At 49.6% G+C, this 23,039-nt stretch overlaps 2 protein-coding genes across 7 annotated transcripts in view; one reads left to right on the top strand and one right to left on the bottom strand.

Annotated features, from left to right (window-relative positions):
- DPF3 (double PHD fingers 3) overlaps positions 1-23,039 on the bottom strand; it is a 295,203-nt gene that overhangs the window by 182,804 nt on the left and 89,360 nt on the right. For 2 of the 6 annotated variants that reach the window (XR_009738805.1, XM_061429341.1), the window contains exon 1: positions 562-1,346. The exons of 2 other annotated variants lie outside the window; for them this stretch is intronic. Coding sequence is in view for 3 of the 4 variants with exons in the window: in XM_061429341.1 (XP_061285325.1) it covers positions 562-827 (266 nt within the window). In the remaining variant the exon portion in view is untranslated. Of the gene's footprint in view, positions 1-561; positions 1,379-23,039 lie in introns of those variants that run through there. 2 more of the 6 variants (XM_061429340.1, XM_061429344.1) reach the window with 2 other exon arrangements.
- Positions 9,208-9,662, top strand: LOC133254924 (small ribosomal subunit protein uS8-like). Its single transcript, XM_061429345.1, has one exon. The coding sequence runs from the start codon at positions 9,243-9,245 to the stop codon at positions 9,633-9,635; it is 393 nt and encodes a 130-aa protein (XP_061285329.1). The 5' UTR covers positions 9,208-9,242; the 3' UTR covers positions 9,636-9,662.

The raw sequence follows: 23,039 nt of genomic DNA on the forward strand, positions 1-23,039 counted from the left end.
GAGGGGCTCTGTGGGATCCTGAGCCATCCCTTCTGGAGGGGGAGAGCCATCCTACCTCTGAGAGCTTTCCAGGTGCCCTCCTTGAGCATATCTGTGGAGAAATGGATTCCAGGCGCCAAAGGGGATTCAGAGTGGAAAAAATAAGACTTCTCCAAAATGACTGCCAACGAGGCTCCACGTGTGATTTGCAGAGCCTGCCAGACCCCCTCTAAGACAGCAGCTCCTCATCCTCACGGTTCCACCTCCCTCTCTCGAAAACCACACCTGCTCTCTCCCTCTTTTTTTTTTGGCCATCCTCACGGGTAGATGGGATCTTAGTCCTCCGCGCCCCTGCCCCAACCCCACACCAGGGATTGAATCTGTGCCCCCTGCATCGAAAGCACAGAGTCTTAACCACTGGACCACCAGGAAGTCCCCCACGTGTGCTCTTAGATTCCACGTCCACTGTCCTGAATGGGCTCTCAGCTCCGACCCTCCAACCCAGACCCCTGGGGCCCCCTCCCTCTTCAGGGTGCCCCCCTGTTCCCGTGTGCTGACCCGGGGATGGGTGTCCGGCCCTACCTCACGCCTGTGTCCAAAAGCGAAGTCCTCACGTTGGACCGGAGCCTTGCTCCCTCCCCGGTCTCCAGGCTTTGAGGGGTGGCAGTGGGGACCTGAGAGAGCCCAGCCCTGCTTCTCCCAGGCCCGGTGTCCTTGGCTCTCCCCTGCCCTTGCTCGCGGCCAGCCCTGAATTCTTTCATGTCTCCAGCAGCTCCCCTGTCCTCTCTCCTTCCCTGCTCCATGGCCACGGGTCCCTTCTGGCTGTAAAAATCAGGACCTTGGCCCATCACAGCTATTTGTGCTCAGAAACAGAGATAAGCCAAGATAAGGAGGAGCCCGGGCCGTGGCAGGATCGCCGGCACCTGGCCTTTTCCTGCAGGCTCACTCAGCGGCCCACACATCCACAGCCGCCCCCCGCACACACACCCAGTAAAACTCAGCTCTGCCAACTTGCTGCCTTCCTCCTGTTTGCACTGAGACGTGTTTCACTCTGACGGTGGCGTGGAAATCGTCTCCCATTTGTGTCATGTTTTGTAAGAACTAGCGAGCAGGGGACAATCTTTGGCAAGGTGTTGGGGGGAGCCTCTTCGTTTTCCTCACAGTTAACTGTTCCTAAAGCTTCCCTTGAAAGAAAACCAAGTTTAGTGCTTGCTGTGGACTGAACCACGTCCCCCTGTCTCTGAAATTCAGGTGTTGATGCCACAATGGATGGGATTTGGAGATGGGACTTTGGGGAGGTAATTAGGTCATGAGAGTAGAGCACCCACGATGGGATTCATGCCCTTATAAGAAGAGACACGAGAGCGCTCACTTCCTCTCCTCTCTCTCCTCTCTCCCTTCTCTCTCCTCTCTCCCCTCTCTCTCGTCTCTCTCTCCCCCTCTCTGTATCTCTCTCTCTCTCTCTCTCTCTCCTCTCTCTCTCTCTCTCTCTCTCTCTCTCTCTCTCTCTCTCCTCTCTGTCTCTCTCTCTCTCTCTCTCCCCTCTCTCCCCTCTCTCCTCTCTTACCTCTCTCTCCCCCCCTCTGTCTCTCTCTGCTCTCTCTCTCTCTCTCCCTCTCTCTGCTCCCTCCTCTCTCTCTCCCCACCCCTCTCTCTCCCCTCTCTCCTCTCACTCTCTCCTCTTTCTCTCTCTCTCTCCTCTCTCTCTCTCTCCTCTCTCTCTCTCTCCTCTCTCTCTCCATGTCTCCTCTCCCCCAACCCTCCTGTCTCTCTCTGTCCTCTCTCTCTCCCCTCTCTCTCCCCTCCTCCCCCTCTCTCCTCTCTCTCTCCATCTCTCCTCTCCCCCAACCCTCCTGTCTCTCTCTGTCCTCTCTCTCCTCTCTCTCCCTCTGTGTGTGTGTGTGTGTCTCTCTCTGTCTCTGCCATGTGAAGACACAGCAAGAAACCAATTATCTGCAGCCTGAAAAGAGGGCCCTCACCAGACCTCACCTAGACCATGCTGCCACCCTGATCTCAGACTTTGCTGCCTCCAGAGCTGTGAGAAATAAATGTCTGTTGTTTAAGCCACCTACTCCATGGTCGTTTTGCTATAGCAGCCCCAGTTAAGACAGAGTTTCTTATATAAAACAAAGACTCAGGACTTCCCTGGTGGTGCAGTGGTTAAGAATACACCTTGCAATGGAGGCTCTGGGAAGGGGCTAGAAGGTAAAGCGTCTGCCTGCAGGGCAGGAGACCCGGGTTCGATCCCTGGGTCAGCAAGATGCCCTGGAGAAGGGAATGGCAACCCACTCCAGTATTCTTGCCTGGGAAATCCCTTGTACCCAGAAGCTTGGCAGGCTACAGTCCATGGGAGTCATAGTCAGACACGACTGACTAACTTTTACTTTCACTTTCACTTTGCAATGGAGGGGACGTGGGTTCCCTCCCCGGTCAGGGAACTAAGATCCCACATGCCACAGGGCAACTAAGCCAGTGCTCCACAACTACCGAGCCCCCGAGCTAAGAGTACTGAGCCTGAGTGCCACAACTAGAGAGAATCCGCAAAGCGCAACAAAGATCCCACATGTTGCAACTAAGACCCAACACAGCCAAATGCAATAAATAAATATTTCAGAATAAATAAATAAAATAGGAAGGGCTACAGAGTTGGATACAACTGAGCACACACTCACACAGAGAGAGAATGAGTAAGAGAGAGAATCAGTCCCCTTCCTCCTCATTCTGTCTTCTTCCAACAAAAATAATAATACTATTAATAATGTCACTTTCAACTCAACTCAGTGTTTAATATTTGTCTCCCCTACTAGACTATAAACTCCATGAGAGCAGGGCCACTACACACAGCCACTTAGTTTTTGCACTAAACCACACAAGGGGGTGCGTTTCATATTAAACTTCAGTGTGAATGGCACTCCCCGGAGCCCTGCATAGCTGGCCTTTTCACCGATTCACTTCCAACATCTGGCATGGAGCCCAGCACACAGTAGGTGCCCAAAACTCCTTGGTTGAATTGCTTTCAACAACTCATATATCACTCATTTATGGTAGATGTTTCCATCATAGCAGTAAAGTATAGGTTGGTGATTGAGATTATACAACTGTCTACTGGCAACCTTAAAAAATCAAAACAATGTCTGCAGGCACTTTCACTCAGTCCTCAGCATGACCCCCTGGTTATTTCAGCAGTCTACTGAATGCAGTCACTCCAACACTTTTCCTCCCCAGCTGACAAAAAGAAATCTCCCTCATTCTCAGTCTTCAGTTTTGTACTCAGTACAGAAGCCACGTTGGCGCCCAAAGGTCCTAAGTTGCTCCACTGAGCTTCAAGGCCCTTGGAGAGTCTTGATATTGGGGTAGATCAGAGACTTGGAATCAGGCAGGGCTGAGTCCAGCTCCACGGCCCACTGGCTTCACAGCCCTGGGGTAAGTTACTTACCCTCCCTGAGCCTAAATTCTCCTTCCCACAATAAGCTCCTACTTCAGGTCTGAAATGATTATTAATAGATGAGATAGAACCTCTAACTCAGAGGTAACCAATGGTGATTCCTGATCCTTCCATCCAAGAGCAGTGTTCCCTGCCACTCAGGCCTCTGCCTGAGCCGGCTGACTGCCCTCCACGTGACATACACGCACACAACAGTCACACCGCGGCGTCTCTGAGGCTGGCAGGCACCCAGCCAAACCTCCATCCCAAGACATCTGGCAGTGGGGTGGCGAAGCCAGCCTCCAGCATCAAGGAGAGCAGAGTAGACCGCACAAGGATCACAGGGATCAAAGCCTGCCCCAGGGCAGACACCACACCTGGCTCTGTCCCCAAGCCCAGCACAGAGCTTGCTGTGTTGGGTTGATGACGGAGGAATGAGTGAACGGGTGAATGAATAAATCCTTATCTGACCTTCCTGTGTATATGAAGCAGACAGGCCTTCCCTCAGTTCACTTCAGTCACTCAGTCGTGTCTGACTCTTTGCGACCCCATGAACCGCAGCATGCCAGGCCTCCCTGTCCATCACCAACTCCCAGAGTCCACCCAAACCCATGTCCATTGAGTTAGTGATGCCATCCAACCATCTCATCCTCTGTCGTCCCCTTCTCCTCCCACCTTCAATCTCTCCCAGCATCAGGGTCTTTTCAAATGAGTCAGTTCTTCGCATCAGGTGGCCAAAGTATTGGAGTTTCAGCTTCAACATCAGTCCTTCCAATGAATATTTAGGACTGATTTCCTTTAGGATGGACTGGTTGGATCTCCTTGCAGTCCAAGGGACTCTCAAGAGTCTTCTCCAACACCACAGTTCAAAAGCATCAATTCTTCAGCACTCAGCTTTATTTATAGTCCAACTCTCACATCCTACACATGACTGGAAACACCATAGCCTTGACTAGATGGACCTTTGTTGGCAAAGTAATGTCTCTGCTTTTTAATATGCTGGTCATAACTTTCCTTACTTCCTTCCAATAACTAAGCATCTTTTAATTTCATGGCTGCAGTCACCATCTATAGTGATTTTGGAGCCCCAAAAATAAAGTCTGACACTGTTTTCACTGTTTCTCTATTTGCCGTGAAGTGATGGGACCAGATGCCATGATCTTCATTTTCTGAATGTTGAGTTTTAAGCCAACTTTTTCACTCTCCTCTTTCACTTTCATCAACAGGCTCTTTAGTTCTTCTTCACTTTCTGCTATAAGGGTGGCATCATCTGCATATCTGAGGTTGATATTTCTCCCAGCAATCTTGATTCCAGCTTGTGCTTCATCCAGCCCAGAATTTCTCATGATATACTCTGCATGTAAGTTAAATAAGCATGGTGACAGTATATAGCCTTGACATACTCCTTTTCCTATTTGGAACCAGTCTGTTGTTCCATGTCCAGTTCTAACTGCTGCTTCCTGACCTGCATACAGATTTCTCAAGAGGCAGGTCAGGTGGTCAGGTCAGGCCTTCCCTGGACTCCAACAAAATACTTTACTCAGAACCCTCCCTCCCCACCTATCTGGAATTTTCTTGCCTCCTGTCCTCGGCCTGGCTGATCTCACCCTATTCAAGGGCTAGCTGAAGTCCTGTGTCTTCCAGGAAGCTTCCCCAGTTATTCCAGCCAGCGGTTCTTGCTCTCTGCCTCTCTCGGCTCCTTAATTGTCTCATTCATGTTTGGCCAGTCTCTACCACTGTCCTTCTTTCTCCCCACCCATCTTGAAGACAGGGACTAAGAGGTCTATACTTCGGTGCTACCCCCCACCAAGCACTGTGCTGAGAGTGTAGAAGCTTGTGATAACTATGGATTGCTTGATGGAAGCGTCATGCCATCCTTAGCAAGCTCATGAAGTATCACAGCTGAGGGATGCGAGGGGGCCCTCTTTCTCCATATGAAAATGAGGTGAGCCTGAAGTTATGTGGCTTCTCCAGGGCACAGGATTAGGCATCTGAAAACAGAGATCCTGTAAGTTCAAATCCTACTGAATTCTCTTCATCCTCTTTAAAAAGGCCACTTCAGCTCTTGAGATTGTATTTCTCCATCTACAGCATTCACACCAAGATGCAGAACTAACCCTCCTCTTCTCTGAACTCCCTGAGTAGCTCGCTGAATGCCGTGCTGTGCTGTCATCAGACCACCCCCAGGAAGACTTGCTCTGGTGATGCGGGAAACACCCCTTCTGTGCTTATCAAGAACGCCATCACCTCGCCTTCCAGAAGAATGATCTAGGGCAGTGGTTCTCAATCTTTGGTTCTGTGTCAGAATCAACACAGGCGGGAGGGTGGGTGGCAGTGTGAAATGTTGATGCCAGAGCATGCACGTAATCCAGACATCTGGATATTTGACAGATCCCCCAGCGATTCAGAGAACAATGAAAATCGAGTTTTGGGTTTTCTTTAAGTACATTTATACTGTTTCTGTTTGGTTTTTAATTATGTATTTATTTGGCTGCATTGGGTCTTAGTGCGGCACGCAGGATTTCTGTTGGAGGCCCACGGACTCTCCAGTTGCGGTGCACGAGCTTAGTTGCTCCACAGCACGTGGGATCTTAGTTCCCTGACCAGAGATCGAACTCGAGTTCCCTACCTTGCAAGGCAGATTCTTAACCACTGGACCACCAGGGGAGGTCCCAAGACTCGCGGATTGAAGTACAGCTTCCCTAACCTGCAAAGCAAGGGCACGAATAAGGGAGCCCTGTGATACCCTTCAGCCATGTTTTAATAGCAGAGTGCGAAACCCTGGTTAACTGACTTTAACTCAGCTTGTTTTGTTCCTGTGAGAGATGTTTTCAGGCAACAGGCATGGATTAACCTGGCAGCACTCAACTGCAGCCGACGAGTCCCACAGAAGTCCTCATCTCGCACAGAGCACCCACGAGACCTGGTTGAGGCAATTGTACAGAGATTCTGACTTCCTTAGAGTGGTCCCTCTGGAGGTGACCCTGACCTTCCTAACATCACAGGAAAGGCGTCTGGGGGCTGAGGGTATCGCCTTACAAAAGCCAAATCAGACGAAGAATCTGAACCCTAAAACGCCCATCATGGCCTAAAACGCCACTCAGTCTTGACGTTCAGGCCTGCTAGACCCAATAAATCGCTTTTCCGGCATCTACTCTGGTGAAGACTTTTCAGGGACTTATTATGCAAAGCTGCCTAAGCAAGACGGAATTTATATTGAACCTGGCCATGATTTCTGAGCTGCCACTGGGTGTTCTGATGACATACACAACTCAGGGTGGAAGTCAAGGGGCTGCCAAGGACAGGAGACTGGAGGCAGGAGGAAAACAGAGTGATTCCTTCCAGTAAATAATGGGAGGGTGGGGGCGGGGAGTCGGAAGAGGAGGATGCTCTGGGGAGGAAGAAGACCGCTGCTTTTCTGGTGTCCAAGGTTTGCCTTTCAAATGGCATCCAGACGTGACAAAATAAATCTCTCCTCTGGAGCCTAAAGAATGTGTAGAATGCAACCAACTTTCAAAAGTGGGGGAGGGGGATGCTTTATTTAGGGTGAAGCATACTTAGAAAACACACACCCATCACATCCTCATTCATTGATTAAGCAAGTATCTTTAGTTTCTCTGGTTCATAGACTGAGTCCTCTCTGAAACCCCAGCTGTGTGCTGGGCACCAGCATGCTGTCTCCCGAGTGTGATTGCCAAGAGAAGCCGACCATGGATTAGAGTCAAGTCTTGGGCAAATACGTCCTCAGACCCCATCTTTCCCGCTGGAGTAGAAGAGCCTCAGCGCTGCCCTCCCCAGTAAAAGGAATATTCGTCTGGCATTTAAAATACAGCCACAAAGAACACGTGCTCTGTAGTCAGTTCTCAGTGCAGCAGACCAAGTGATCTTTTTAAAATGAAATCTGATCGTGACATTCTCCTCCTTAAATCCCTCCAATGGCCTCAGTGCACTTAGAATATAATGTGAACAACTTCCTGTGGCTATGGGGCTGTGCCCAACTTTCCTCCTTCATCTTGTCTCCTGCCCCCTCGTCCCTGCACTTCTTCTGTCCCTCTAATAAACCAAAATCACCTCACCTCAGGACCTTTGCACATGCTTTTTCCTGTTTCTGGTATATGATTCTCCCAGATCTCGTGGCTGGCTTCTCTTTTATTTAATCTAGGGTAGCCCAACCTACTCTCCTCTTGTGCTAACCCTTACTATCTCATATTCTTTTTTTTTTTTTTTCAAACTATCTATCACTCTCAAAAAAAGTCTTTCTGTTTTCTCTTGGCCTGCTGATCATTGCCACATAACAAAACTGTGAACCCTGGATGAGCAAGGTCTTTATCTCACTGCCTACAGCTGGATCCCCTACACATTACACAGGGTTGGCACATAGGAAATGCTCATCAGATAATGCTGAACAAATACAGAAAGATCCAGGCCAACCTGCAGCAGAGAGTTTGCAGGGTGTGGAAGCCCAGCCTTCTGGGGGACAAGAAGGTCAGTGCTAGGGAGAGGCTCCCAGCAATGCAAGAATCCCACCAGCATCTTCTCACTTGTGATCTTCCCAATAGACTCAGCAGGTTAGACAGTGGGGGAGTCTACTATCCACGCCCAAATCCTGCTCATGACCCCACAATGCCACCTACACAACCCAAAGCCTGAAGAGAAGTGGGGCCAAGCGGATAAACCCTGCCATTCATGCCATCAGCCACTCCTTTCTACGCCCGAAAAAGGACATTCCAGGACTGATATCAGCACTGTAAAGCAGCAGTGGCCAGAACATGGTCTCCAGAGTAATTTGCTCCAGTTCCCTGAAAGGGACTCTCTCTGAATTAACCTCCTCTGCATGTTCTTTCTTACAGAGCAGATCCATGTCCTCGTCCAGAGCCCAGAGCCCACGGGTGGTGGCCGGAGCAGGATCAGCATGGGGGTGGGGAAGCACCACTGGACGGGAAATCAATGGGAACCTGAAGGTCATCTGGAGGGCGCTGTCTCCCCATCATGCACCTGCTGGGATGGGATTTGTGGTCCTGACCCCGCTTGGGGGCCTCTGCCTTCCTGTCAGAGTTGGTTAAAATCAGCCTGCAGAAGCAAACGCCCTGCAGACTGAGTGATCTCTGGGCTGTCCTTCTAAGGGACGTCAAGCCGAACAAAGGAGAACTGAGTCTCATTTAACCTGCTGCAAGGTTGAGAGTCACCCCAATTTCTCTTGGCAGCCCCCTGGGAAAACTGTCTCAGGTCTGCTGTTTTTGGAGGCACAAAGCTGTAAACCTTTTAATAAGGACAGAACGAAGCCAGGCTAATATGACCAGCCTGTCCTGAAATTTAAATTCTCTGGTGGAAGAGGTAGAAATATCTTGAAAACTCAAAACCAAACTGAAAGGTGAGTGCACTCTAGAAATACCTAAATACCTCATGACCTCTACATCCCAGGATAATGACAAAGGACATCAAAACCTCCATCCTGCTTGAAGGAGGTCTGTTTTTCTTCCCATCCCTACAAGAATCAGGAAACATGAATGTGTTTAGAACCTGATTCTCCTTTCCTCATGGACCTATTTTCCCAAGTCCTCTCCCTTCCTTCCCTCCTCGCTACCTCCCTTCCTTCCTTCATTCCTTTTCCCCTCCCTTCCTCTCCTCCCATGCCTTTCCCCATTTTCTTCCCTCAGTCTTTCTACCTCATCAAGAGTCACTTAACATATAGGACGGGAGAAAAGCATTCAGGCCACATCCATAACCCAAAAGTTGAAGATGACTCTGGTATAAAAATGAGAATGAGGGACTCCCATGGCAGTCCAGTGGTTAAGAATCCAAGCTTCCACTCTTTCCGCCATCTTTCCATGCTGCCAGAATGGTGCGCATGAATGTCCTGGCTGATGCTCTCAAGAGTATCAACAATGCCGAAAAGAGAGGCAAACACCAGGTCCTTATTAGGCCGTGCTCCAAAGTCATCGTCAGGTTTCTAACAGTGATGATGAAGCATGGTTACATTGGCGAATTTGAAATCATTGATGATCACAGGGCTGGGAAAATTGTTGTGAACCTCACAGGCAGGCTAAATAAGTGTGGAGTGATCAGCCCTAGATTTGACGTGCAACTCAAAGATCTAGAAAAATGGCAGAATAACCTGCACCCATCCCATCAGTTTGGTTTCATTGTACTGACAACCTCAGCTGGCATCATGGACCATGAAGAAGCAAGACGAAAACATACAGGAGGGAAAATCCTTGGATTCTTTTTCTAGGGATGTAATACATACAAATAAAATGCCTCAGAGCGGGGGAAAAAAAAAAAAGAATCCAAGCTTCCACTGCAGAGGGCAATTGGTTTGGTTCCTAGTCAGAGAACTAAGATCCTGCATGCCACACACAGTATGGCCAAAAAATAAAAATAAAAACTCTGAGCTTCTAAGATATCCTTCAAAAAATAAAATAAAAATTTTAAATGAAAAAAATAAAAATGAGGAAGAGACACCCTCTACATATTTACAGAGGAATGACAACATGATAATGATCATGGAAATAACAGGGGGAAGGTTTCCATTTACTGGGCACTCACTATGTATGCCAGGCACTGTTCCAAGCACTTCACACGCATAATCTCATTTCATCCTCACAACAACCCCATCTTAATATTTCCTCTTATTCCACAGGTTAGAAAACTGAGGCACAGAGAGTTTTAAGTGATGTGCCTAGGGTTTTAAGTGGCGCTGTGAAGACAGAAGCCCAGGCAATTTCAGTGCAGAAAACCCCATTCTTGGCCACTACGCTATCGGCGCCAATGGGGACACCGCTACCGCTTCGCAGAGAGTAGAGCCTCCAGAACTAGAATGACTTGAGCAACACTTCCTTTTTGGAGGCATCTGGTTTCTCTAGCATCATCACCAGTTTGCTGGGTAATCTCAGTTGTTTCTCCTTGGGAGCCTCTGCACATAGTCCAGAGGTACTCTCCTGTAACAGAGTCACCCTCAGTAACTCCAGAAGTAAGGCGGGGGCTTTCCTGGTGGCTCAGTGGTGAGGAATCTGCAGGAGACGTGGGTTTGAGCCATCTTCCTGAGTCAGGAAGATCCCACATGCCATGGGGCAACTAAACCCACACGCCTCAATTACCAAAGCCCAAGCCCCCGAGAGGCCCATGCTCCACAACAAGAGAAAGCACCGCAGTGAGAAGCCCAATCACAACAACCAGAGAAAAGCCCTCGCAGCAACAAAGACCCAGAACGGCCAAAAATAAATGATTTTTTTTAAAGAAGTAGGTTTATGATGGGGTTGCCTGAGAAGATGCCATCAGAGAAATACAAAATATTACATATGTGGTCTTCTTGGGTGGTGCGGTAGTGGAGAATCTGACTGCAATGCAGGAGACTTGCATTCAGTCCCTAGGTCAGGAAGATCCCCTGGAGAAGGAAATAGCAACCCACTCCAGTGTTCTTGCCTGGGAAATCCCATGGACAGAGGAGCCTGGTGGGCTACACAAGAGTGTAGCTCCCCCGCCCCCTACAATGGGGTCACAAGAGTCAGACATGACTTAGCAACTAAACCACCATCACCACCACTGTGTGGTTTAGAAACCAAATGCATCCCAAAGGTAGACAGGTGGTTATGGCCTCTGAGAGGCCCTGTGGTTCTGAACATCCACTGCAGGGAGGAAAAGAAAGATGCCAGGTTATCATAGGCTAGATCGGATTTAATACTCAGAGTGTTAGAGATCATCTGGTCTGATGCCTTTGTTCTATTGCAAGGAAAATCAACCACCAGAGAAGTGAGGTGACTTCCTCCAGTCACACAACAGCAGGGCTGAGATTCGATCCTCAGTCTTCAGGCTCCTAGTTTAGGAATTTCTCCTCTGTTTACAGCAGGGCCCTGAAAACTATAGTCCCTGGGCCAAATCTGGCCCACCATGAATTTCTATAAATAAAGTTTTATTGGAAGACAGTCACACCCATTCGGTCATGCATTGTCTGTGGCCACTTTCACACTGTAGTCGTAGAACTGAGGGGTTCCAGTGGAGACCACACAGCCTGCAAAGCCTGAAACAATTACCCTCTGGATCTTTACAGAAGAAGTGTGCTGACTCCTGGTTTATAGCATGAGCCTTGAGTAACGAAAAGACTCCATCTTTGAAATGAAAGAAAATAGAATGGGAACCCTAAGAGTCTTAAGCAGATAGTTTTACAATTATCTCAGCTGGGCACAACTTAATAAAAACCCATAAATACAGTTAATAATAAGGAAAACAAGCACTAGCTCACCCTACCTATTTAATAATTATCGTTAACCACAGTGAGCAAACCTCATCGCTGAAAACTTTTTTTTCCAAGCCTCCCTCAAAAGCCCTTTTTCACTTATGAAGCACTCTGAGTCGAAGGGCAAAATGATGCTTCGTACTGTTGCACAGACCTCATTTCCTCCTGGTGAGCTAAAGGCTGCTGCTGAGACAGCAGAGGGATCGGGAGCAGTGCCCCTACCTGGGGTGCTCTCTGTCAAGGAGGAGGCGTCAAAACTCACTCGTTCTCCATCACTCCAAATAAAATTGCAGGAACAACCAGGCACAGCAGATACTCTCACTCATGCCTCTTCTGCCTCTCGTGCCTCCCTGCCTCACTCATCATCTCTGTCCTCTCCAGAAAGTGATCAGGATCAGTACAAGGCTGACAGAAGCATCCCAGCTCTTGGCCGTTTTGATGAGGATGGTCCATCCCGTGGAACAGAGAGGGATGGGACTTGGCCCCTGATGCCTGAGGTGGAATCAAGGCTGGAACCTCGGTTCCAGGTCAGAGATGGAACTTAGGCCCTGGGGGTAGGCAAGTCTCTCAGCCTGGCTGGGCCCCCAGGTCCTGTCTGTAAAATGGAAGAGACTCACCCTCACATATTGTAAAGGATGGACAACAGGCAGAGCCAAATTAGGGATAAGGCAGGCCAGCCAGGCAGCACCACCACCCACCCCCCATCACCCCTGTCCAATCTCTAAGTCATACTAAAACACCACCAGGACTGTAGAAAGTTGGAGAGGCTTTTATTTACCAGCATCATCTTAGGCAAAGAACTTCAAGAAGTAGGACCCAGTTTGTATGGAACAGTCCTGGTTCACACTGAGGTCTTTGCGTAAAAGTTAATACCTGCTTTCCCTCTCAAAAGTGCCTTTGCCTTGCTGACAGATGATCAGGTCACCCTATGGATAAGCTGTGTAGAGTCAGAGAACGATAAGGTCCCCCCATTCAGAACTTGTCCGTGATGGCAGTAAGTGGGCTTCTAAGCCAGACAGGTCCAGTTTGGTCAAGAGTCGGGGTGCAGGTCTGGGACTAGAACCGAATTGTTTGGGACAAGAAAGGAGAGACTCCCCCAGCGACTCTGCTTCTCTGGCGGCCCCTTACCCAGCCCTTTGCCTCTTCTTATATTTGTTACATAAATGTTTACAGAATATCAGCCAAAGCCTGGGAGGCCCTGGAGAGAAGAGAGGGCTTCAGAAAGTACTGTAAGAGCAGAGATGTGCCAACGGGTATCTACAACCTGCCTACCCTGCTAAGACCTGAGCTGCAATCCCCAGGATCAGGTCCAGTCCTGGCCCTTCACAGAGCCTGACCCTGACTCATTCTGGGTACCCTGACCCAAGTGAAGCTAGAGCCTCCTTCCCATCTTAGAAACTCCTCCTCACGGGGCTGCCCCTCCTCCACCAACCCTGCTGAAGCCAGGTCTTCCAGGAACTCCGCCATTAAGAGAGCTGAGAGGCAGGCAAAAAGAAAGTTCCAGAAGAGCCAACATGGACCAGAGGCTGAGGTCTGCAGGGAGGAGGGACGGGCAGGGCAGCTGATTAGAGGAAAGGTAACAAAGGAGGAGGTCCTGAATATTCACTGGAGGGACTGATGCTGAAGCTGAAGCTCTAATACTCTGGCCACCTGATGCGAAGAGCCGACTCATTGGAAAAGACCCTGATGCTGGGAAAGACTGAGGGCGGGAGGAGAAGGGGATGACAGAGCATGATGAGATGGTTGGATGACATCACCAACTCAATGGACATGAGTTTGAGTGAACTCCAGGAGTTGGTGATGGACAGGGAGGCCTGGCGTGCTGTGGTTCATGGGGTCGCAAAGAGTCGGACACGACTGAGCGACTGAACTGAACTGAACTGAATGAAGGAGAAAGAGGAGAGGGAGGAGGAGGTGGGACAGGAGTCAATATCGCAGAGGGAGCAGCCTGCAGCGCAGGCCTGCCCCAGGGCCATCAATATCTCTTCTGAGGACAGGTTATCTGGGGAATTTATGCTCTCTAATAATTACCTTGCAGAGGGTTCCACTTATCTTACCAGAAGAATCTGCCAGTTGCCAGACAACATAGGGTTCTGGCTAATTCCACCCACACTGCCCTCCACCTCCACCCTGGCCCTCCCAGCTTCCCAGCTCCTGTCCTCTGACCTCTAACCTTTCCTTCTCTCTCTGGCCTGAGGGAAGTTGAAAGTAGAAGAGTCTCACAGCGTCCAGCAGGTTGAAGGAGGTTGTGTGTGTCAGGGTGGAGGAGGGGGAGCGGGGGTGGGGGTGGGGGGGTAGCAGTGAGCTGGGCCCTATTGATAGACGTGAGAGGGAGGTTGAGGCAGGGCCTGGGGAAGCTGGCAAAGGGCTGCACAGGAAAAGCAAGAGCAGTGCTCTGGGGCAGACCAAGTGGACTATTTTTGTCTTCACCTGACTGATGCCATCAGATCTGGACAGCATTTTTTAAAAAGAAATTTTTGTTGTTGTTGTTATCTTCCCACCTCTCCTTAAAGCCTTCTTGTCCACCCCCCCACCCCGCCCCCCAGCCCTCCGATGACACCTCCTCCAGTAATGGTCTGGCTATTCATGCAGTAACCATCATACACTGCCTTGAGGGGCTAGGGTCTCTTTTTTCCCCTTTGGCCTCAGCTTGTGGGATCCTAGTTCCCCAACCAGGGATTGAACCCCCGGCCACAGAGTGAGAGTGTGATGTTCTAACCTAGCCGAGCCAGGGTGCAAGCAGGCAAGTCTGTCTCAGAACTGTGCTCTTCAAACACTCCACTAACGCTGCCTTGATAGTAAACATTTGCTAATCCATGGGAACATTTTACATTGTACCCACTGGACTGCAAGGAGATCCAACCAGTCAATCCTAAAGGAAAGCAGTCCTGAATATTCATTGGAAAGACTGATGCTGAAGCTGAAGCTCCAATACTTTGGCCACCTGATGCGAAGAACTGACTCATTGGAAAAGACCCTGATGCTGGGAAAGATTGAGGGCAGAAGGAGAAGGGGACGACAGAGGAAGAGATGGTTGAATGGCATCACCGACTCAATGGGTACGAGTTTGAGTAAGGCCCAGGAGTTGGTGAAGGACAGGGAGGCCTGGCGTGCTGCAGTCCATGGGGTCGCAAAGTCGGACACGACTGAGTGACTGAACTGAACTGAACCTACTTACACCACCCTTTTCTAAAATAATAATATGTATTAAATACTAAGAAAACCAGCTAATGGTCACTGCGCATGTGTAGACGCCAGTCCTCCCCCTCACCCTAGATGGTGACGCCATGATCCAACCAGTGCCCAGCTCCCCGCAGCCTGTCTGCCTCGAGACGCCATCCCTCGCCTGGCTGGGGGCCTGCAGCCCCCTCTACAGGCACCCTCTGGTCGTTACAGGGCTGGCTGCTTCTGCTCCTCCCGCTCTGCTCAGCCCACCCCCTCAGAGAGCACCCATTCTTCCCCCATCACTCTGGTTTATGGCCTTTTCAGCACCTTGCCAACTATTAAAACGTATTTTATTTATATTTACTTACTAGCTGTCTTCCCCCCGCTTAGATACGTCAGCTCCTTGGAGGAAAGACTGGTCTGGCTTGTTCACCCCTGTATTCCCAGTGCCTAAGGCTGGGTACCTGGCAGAGGAGGCACTAAGTATCATGTGGGCACTGGACAAATGATACCCTCTAGGCCTTACACAATACATGGCAGCTGCTCAGCTGGACACTTTCATGTGAACCCAGCTGATCTGTCTGATCTTCATTTACAGTACACAAGGAACCTTGCTGAGTACTTAGTATTTCATTGTACCCCAATGCGGCAGAGACTGTCTTTACCTTTCCCATTTTACAGATGAGGAAACTGAGGCTTGGAGAGCTTACACACTCCCCCGAGACCACACAGAAGTACACTGAGTTCAGCCCCCATCCTGTCTGCCTCCCTGAATCTCCTCCATTGGCCCTTCCCGGTTCTCCCTCTGCCATGCTTCTCCCTGCCAAGTCCCCCCAGGAGTCCTGCACGGTCAGCCACTTGCTCCCTCCCCTCTGCCTCTGGTGGCCTGGGCCAGCCACAGGTGCCAGGGGCAGATCAGAGAGAAGGAAAAGAGTGAGATGGGGTCTGAATACCCTCAGCCACCTCCTCGCTGGGTCACTGTTGGGTGGCTGCAGCTTCTACTAAAGGTCCCAGCTCCTGTCGGGCAGCCTCTCCACACACAGCCACCCTCTGCCATCCCAGGGACTGTCCCCTCTCCCCTTGACCTCATCCTGGGGTGCTGCCATCTCCTTGTACTTTCCCCTGTCCACACTTTAATAAATAGCCATCTCCGGGTGAAGCAGCAGCTTTCCGCTGGAACCCCGAGTCTCCAACACGCAAACTCCACCCAGCCTCTGCACCTCCTCCAGACCCCCCACTGCAGTCACTGCCCCCTTGGCTGCCCCTGCTCCCTGCAGCTGCCTCCACCAGGCCCTTCCCCACAGCCTTGGGGCTGTCTCCCTCCAAGACCTATAAATAAATGGTGACTTGCTGGCTGAAGGTTTTCCTGGCAGACTCTGCCCTTTGCCAACCGCGGAGGGGGAGAGGGCAGGGACCACAGCCTCTGCCCAGGACTGGAATGGGAAAGCACAGGTGATCGCATCCAGGGCAGGGGTGTCCTTTGCTGGACTGAGGCTCCTTGGTGGCAGCCTGCTGGGGACCCCTCGGATGGTGCGCCGGTAACTCACACAAAGCTGGTGGCCCCCCAGCCTCAGCGATCACACGTGTAATCCTTAAGTGTGGCAGGTATGGACATCCTCCCTGAAACCAACAGATAAGGAGGTTGCAGCTCAAAGAGGACAGGGAACTTAACCAAAGCCACAAAGCTACTAAGTGGCCGAGGAGGGAGATCAAAGTACTTATCAGTCCATATCCTCAGACTTTAATTTCCCACCAGTCCAGGAGACCTCACAGGCCAGCCCCTTAACTCGGCTAGAAGGTCACAGAATCAAACCCAGTCTGGGGAGGCAGTCCAGAGTCACCAGCCACCCAGGGGCAGAAGGGAGTCAGGTGGAGTGGAGGTATAGGCCAGGGAAGGGAGTGGAGGGCTCCAGGCTGCCTGGAATGACATGCCCCCACCGCTCCTTTCTGCAGAGCCAGCAGGGAGCTGTGTGCTCATCCTGGGGCACACACCAGCATTTCAACAAACCCACCCGCAGGCTCGGACCCTCCGTGTCCATGCTCCAGAGAGTCTCAAGGAAACTCAAGAGGAGGGCGGAGGGACCAAGTGGCAACAAAAAAGGAGAAAGCCTTCCTGCAGTGGGACCTAATATTCCCCATTAACACAATTCAAAGACTAAAGACTTGTTTTCTTTTTGGAAGGCGATGGCAGAAAAACCACACATTTTTAGTCTTGGGAGTGATTTTTGGAGGATATAGACTCATAATGATGCACACACACACACACACGCACACACACGCACACCAGCTCTGCCACCACACAGCCCAAAATAGTCCAGACTTCAGTCCTGGCTCCTGGGCGCCTGGAGAACCCAGCTCAGCAAAGTCTCCTGACCTCAGTCCACATGACTGCTGGCCGGCTCGTTCCCCAGAGTAACAAAGCACTCCCAGGACCCACAGCAGTAACACCTGCACACCCAGACCATCCCACCCCCACCAGGCCCTGTCTGATGTGTCCTGACAGGACGAGGTCCAATTAGCGAGGACGTTTCTGGTAACCCAGCATGAGATGGGCCCCAAATCTCCAGAGCCTTCCTGAACCTTCTCTCCCCTAGTCCCTCCTAAATCTTAAATCACTGATGTGACGTCTCTAGGTGAATGGCTCCCACAGCATTTTATAGACTGTTTGGAAAACATCCAGAACAGAAAATATTCTTTAAAAAAAAAAGACCATGTTGAAACACACAGAACTCAGTTTTAAATCTGTGCACTACTGGAATTTGAATACTTTCACTCTAATCAAAAATATTGCCTGCCCAGGACTTCCCTGGCAGTCCAGTGGTTAAAAGTCTGCGCTCTCAATGCAGGGGGCACAGGTTTGATCCCTGGCCAGGGAACTAAGATCCTGCATGCCACATGGTACTGCCAAAACAAAAAGATTCCCTGATCTTCCCTTTAAATACCAACAATTTAATCTTCCCTAAAGATAGGAGAGGGAGAAGGCAATGGCACCCCACTCCAGTACTGTTGCCTGGAAAATCCCATGGATGGAGGAGCCTGGTAGGCTGCAGCCCATTGGGTTGCTAAGAGTTGGACACAACTGAGTGACTTCACTTTCACTTTCCACTTTCATGCATTGGAGAAGGAAATGGCAACCCACTCCAGTGTTCTTGCCTGGAGAATCCCATGGACGGAGAAGCCTGGTGGGCTGCAGTCCATGGGGTCACACAGAGTCAGCCATGACTGAAGTGACACAGCAGCAAAGATAGGAGAGGGCTTCCCTGGTGGCTCAGCGGTAAAGAATCCACCTACGAATGCAGGAGATTCGGGGTCAATCCCTGGGTCAGAAAGATCGTCTGGAGGAAATGGCAACCCACTCCATTATGTGTGCCTGGGAAATCCCATGGGCAGAGGAGCCTGGTGGACTACAGTCCATGGGGTCGCAAAGAGTCAGACACAACTTAGCAACTAAACAACAACAGCAAAAGAGCAAAGAGTCAGACGTGACTTAGCGACTGAACAACACAAAAGATAGAGAATGGCAAACATGATTAGATGGAGTTAATATTCAGAGAAACCGAGAACAAAAGAAGGAAAATCAACATCTTTGCCTTGCTCTGCCCAATGTTGCACATAGAGTAATAAGTTGTGGGAGACCTGGAGAGGAAGGAAATCAAAACTGTCAGACAGCAGTCATGAGGCAATTTAATGAAGCAGCATCGTCCCATACAAACTGGCTGGGCAAAGACGACCACTAGGGCTGACAAGACATTCCTGGGGATGGCATAGGGCAGAGACAGCTGGGGTCACTTGCCTTGTATTCATTATCTGGCGTGAGGCTCATCAGTGGTAAATTCTCTCTCACAAAAGCAAGATATAAAAGAAACCAAAAGGGAGGAAGCAGCCACACAAGCTGCCAGTTTATTAGGGACGTCGGTAATTTCTAAGCAAGTGAAGGCACGTGGGCTCCCCTCCAGCCTGCAGCTTCACACTAAGTTTAACTCCATCCTCACTCTTTCCTCCCATCTCCCTTCCATACTCGAGAAGGAACAAAGGAAATTAACAAACCCACACTCAACTCCCACCCTAGCTGGGCCATTTGGAGCACCGAAAGACGGGTAAGGGAAGCCCTGGGAAAATAGAGACCTTGAGGGATCACCACCCGCATTTCCTGCTTGGCGCCTGACATCAGCAAACTCAAGAATTTAGTCAGGTCCACCCACAAGCCCAGGTACAAGATGCTAAGCGAGACAGCCAGCTCCATGCTGTCTGTGCACCTGCAGGAGTACATTCCTCGCTGTCCAGCTGGGCTTCCTGGCAGCCCCTCAGTCTACTCTGAATCCCCGGATGGGGATTCACAAAGCTGCCCCTGGTTTGCCTGAGTGACAGCCATCCAATCATTGACCTAGTAGGCAGGAGTGCCTGCTCTGGGCATGCCACACCACGGGAGGGGCAGCAAAGCATTTCAGTAAAGGGCTGGGCGCTGGCATTAGGAGGCCAGGTTTGAGTCCTGGCTTCTCATTTATTTGCTGTGTGACCTGTTGACCAGTCTGAGCGTCACTTTCTTCCTCTGTAAAATGGGATAATATACTGTCATCATAGGCCTCTCTGAACAGATGAAATAGCCTCACTCTGAGTGATCAATCCATATTAGCTGTCATTACTATGATGTGGAGGCCCACCTCCACTTGCTTCTACCACCAGTGGCAGAAAAGACAGCTGGGGGTCATTCCCAGACAGTACTATCTGTTCCACAGGCCTCCCCGTCCACAGGGATGCAGAGCAGCAGAATATATTAAAAAATGAAACAGCTCAATGGCTCAGCTAGACTGAGCGATTTCACTTTGACTTTTCACTTTCATGCATTGGAGGAGGAAATGGCAACCCACTCCAGTGTTCTTGCCTAGAGAATCCCATGGACAGAGGAGCCTGGTGGGCTGCCGTCTATGGGGTCGCACAGAGTCGGACACGACTGAAGCGACTTCGCAGCAGCAGCAGCAGCGCCCCTACCACCAGTCAGCTATCTAGCCAATGGGATCCATGCTCAGAAGCACAACTGTATGCGAATGATTCCATGCAAACTAGCCACACCAGCAGGAACCTAACTCATGGCACAGACCTTCCCTAGGGGTGGGTCAAGGGCTTCTAGCCCCTTTCTGATAGGGCACTTGGTCACAAAGGAGGGAAAGCCTTAGCAGGCTGGAACTTCAGACTATCCAACAGGACACGTGGAAAGGTGGTGTAGTGGTTTCCCACTGCTGCTCTAACAAGTGGCCACAAACTTAGTGCCATAAGACAAGGCAGAATCTGACAGTCCTAGAGGGCAGAAGGCCAGAATGAGTCCCAGAGGGTTAAAATCAAGGTGTCAGCCAGGTCGCATTCCCTCTAGAGGCCTTAAGGGAGAACTTGTTTCCTTGCTTTTTTCACCTTCTAGGGCGGCCCACATTCCTTAGCTTGTGACCCCTTCCTCCATTGCATCACTCCAATTTCTACTTCCACTGTCACATCCCTGTGAGAGTCTGAGCCTCCCACCTCCCTCTACCAGGACCCCCGTGATTACATCAAGCCCAGCCACATAATCCAGGATAACCTCCCCTTCTCAAAGTCCTTAATTTAATCACATCCGCCAACTCCCTTTCTCCATATTCAAGGTTCCAGGGGTTAGGGTGTGGACATCTTCAAGGGGCTCCTATTCTGTCTGCCAAAGGTGGGTTCTGTAGCAAAGAGCACTGGAAACCTTACAGCAATGGTGAGATTCTGAGGAGTAAGGTTCTGCCCTAAACTAGAGAATATTGAAGGTGTACATTGAAACGTACATACTATTGTATAGCAACTCTACTTCAATTTTTTAATAAATTTGAAGCAAAAATCTAATTCAGGTGGCAGGTGTACAGTGCCTACATGCACAGGACATCCACCTCCCACTCCACGACCTAGTGGCCGTGTCAGCTTCTATTTCCCCAACTAGAAGTACATACTAACTCTCCACTTACAGCATAAGAAATAAAAAATGAAACACACCCTTCTCTCTCTGCTGGGTTCACAATAAATGCTTAGTCAATGGCAACCAGTGAGCTGCCCACTAGTCCACTGGTCAGTTACTCTGCTCTGATCAGGTCCAGTCACTAAATAAACCAGTTTGATATGAACTACTTGACTGTCCACAAACACCAGCAGACCCAGTCAGACCCCAGGAAGCAGAAGGGCCACTCAGCCCAATGCAGACTGATGCTATGAGGCCAGAGGGACCCAGCAGAGACACCCAAAGACTTAAGATTCATGCTCAGAATTTCCTAGTTGGGATACAGTCCACAAACAGGAAGCTCAGTTTACTTTCTGAAGAAAGAATACATGCACAAAGCCCAAGCACTCTCCTGCACAAACTCATATGCCATTCCCCATGTGTGTTTCTCTTACAGATAATTGAGTATTATTTTAATTTGTATTGTGATTAATCTGGGCCGCAGGTTATAGTCAACAGTTCCCATCATGATTCTTTCTACCTTCCCATTTTGTGGATGAGCAAACTGAGGCAGGGACCAAAGGAAAAAGGATTTTATCCTGCAGCCTCATCCTGGGTTATTTCATTCCATCACTGAAGTATCTCAAATGAGGTTAAAAGAGGTTTAGAAGTTGAATTTCGGAACTCCTGCTAAATTAGCTATGTGATTTCTGGGAAATCATATAACTTATGTGAGCATCACTTTCCTCATCTGTAAAGGAGACAGGAAAACTTGCCTCTCACATGGTTTACTAGTTAAATATCATGTAACACCCTTGGCATGTTGTATTCATAGGGACCTTACCATGTTTTAGACACTATGCAAGGCATTGTGCATATTAATTCATTTAATCCTTACAACAACTGTATGAGGTAGGCTTTATTATTTCCATTTTCCTAGAAAGTAGACCTCTTTGTGCATGCATGCTAAGTCACTTCATTCATGTCTGACTCTTTACGACCCTATGGACCACAGCCTGCCAGGCTCCTCTGTCCATGGGATTCTCCAAGCATGAACAGTAGAGTGGGTTGCCATGCCCTCCTCCAGGAGATCTTCCTGACCCAGAGATCAAACTGGCATCTCTTATGTCTCCTGTATTGGTAGGCAGGTTCTTTACAAATATTACCACTTGGGAAGGGTAGGGATACTTTTAACATCTTCAGCCCCTAATTCAAATACATTGTGAGTGGTATATGCAATGAGTATTATTGCCAATAAAAGGAACTGAGAGGTCAGTTGACTCTACAATCACCTCCAGAAGGTTTTATGAAGGTAGAATCTGAAAGGTATGTAGGATTAGAGAGAAGGAAAAAGGAGAGAGGGTGGGTCTTCCCAATGGGGTAGGATGAGGTGTGGAGAAGTGACAAGAGAAGCAAGACAGAGGACTAAGCATAGCACCTGGAGAAGATACTGAGTACTGTGTTGGCCCCAAAGTTCATCTCTGGTGGCTCAGACAGTAAAGAATCTGCCAGGAGTGCAGGAGACACAGGTTCAATCCCAGGGTCGGGAAGATCTTCTAGGGAAGGGAATGACTACCCACTCTAGTATGCTTGCCAGGAGAATTCCACGGGCAGAGAAGCCTGGTGGGCTACAGTCCATGGGGTCACAAAGAGTCGGACATGACTGAGCAACTAACAAAAGTTCATCCAGTTTCTTCCATGAGATGGTACAGAAAAACCCAAATGAGCTTTTTGACCAAGCCAATATAATAAAACTGTAGTTGAAGAGTCTGCTAGGATAACCTCATTGACTTGCTTTGACCAGTGGACTACAGTGGAAGCTAGGTAGTGCCGGTTCCAAGCCCCAGCTGCAAGAGGCCTTTCGAGCTTCCACTCTGCTCTCCTGAAAACCTGCCTTGTTGCTTGGGATGTGAACAAGCGTGGACTAGCCTGCTGGGTGAATATAGAGGAGAAGCAGAGACAAGCTGTCCTGGCTGAGGCTATTCTAGTCCAACCAGCCCATAACCTACCCAGCAGCTGACCAGAGACACAGAAGTGAGCCCAGCCCAGATCAGAAGAACCACCCAGCGGAGCCCAGATCAAACTGATAACCCACAGAACAGTAAGCAAGATAAATGGTTGCTCTTTGAAGTCACTAAGCCTTGGGGCATTTTGTTAAGAAGCAAAACTAATAGGAATCAGTGTCTCTTTCATCCTTACGTCCTCAACAGCCAATAAAAGGCCTGGTGTGTAATAGTTGCACAGTAACTGCTTTATGAATAAAGTACTGAATCAATGAATCAATAAAACTGGGAATT

This window comes from Bos javanicus, chromosome 10, assembly GCF_032452875.1.
Source record: "Bos javanicus breed banteng chromosome 10, ARS-OSU_banteng_1.0, whole genome shotgun sequence".
Taxonomy (NCBI): domain Eukaryota; kingdom Metazoa; phylum Chordata; class Mammalia; order Artiodactyla; family Bovidae; genus Bos; species Bos javanicus.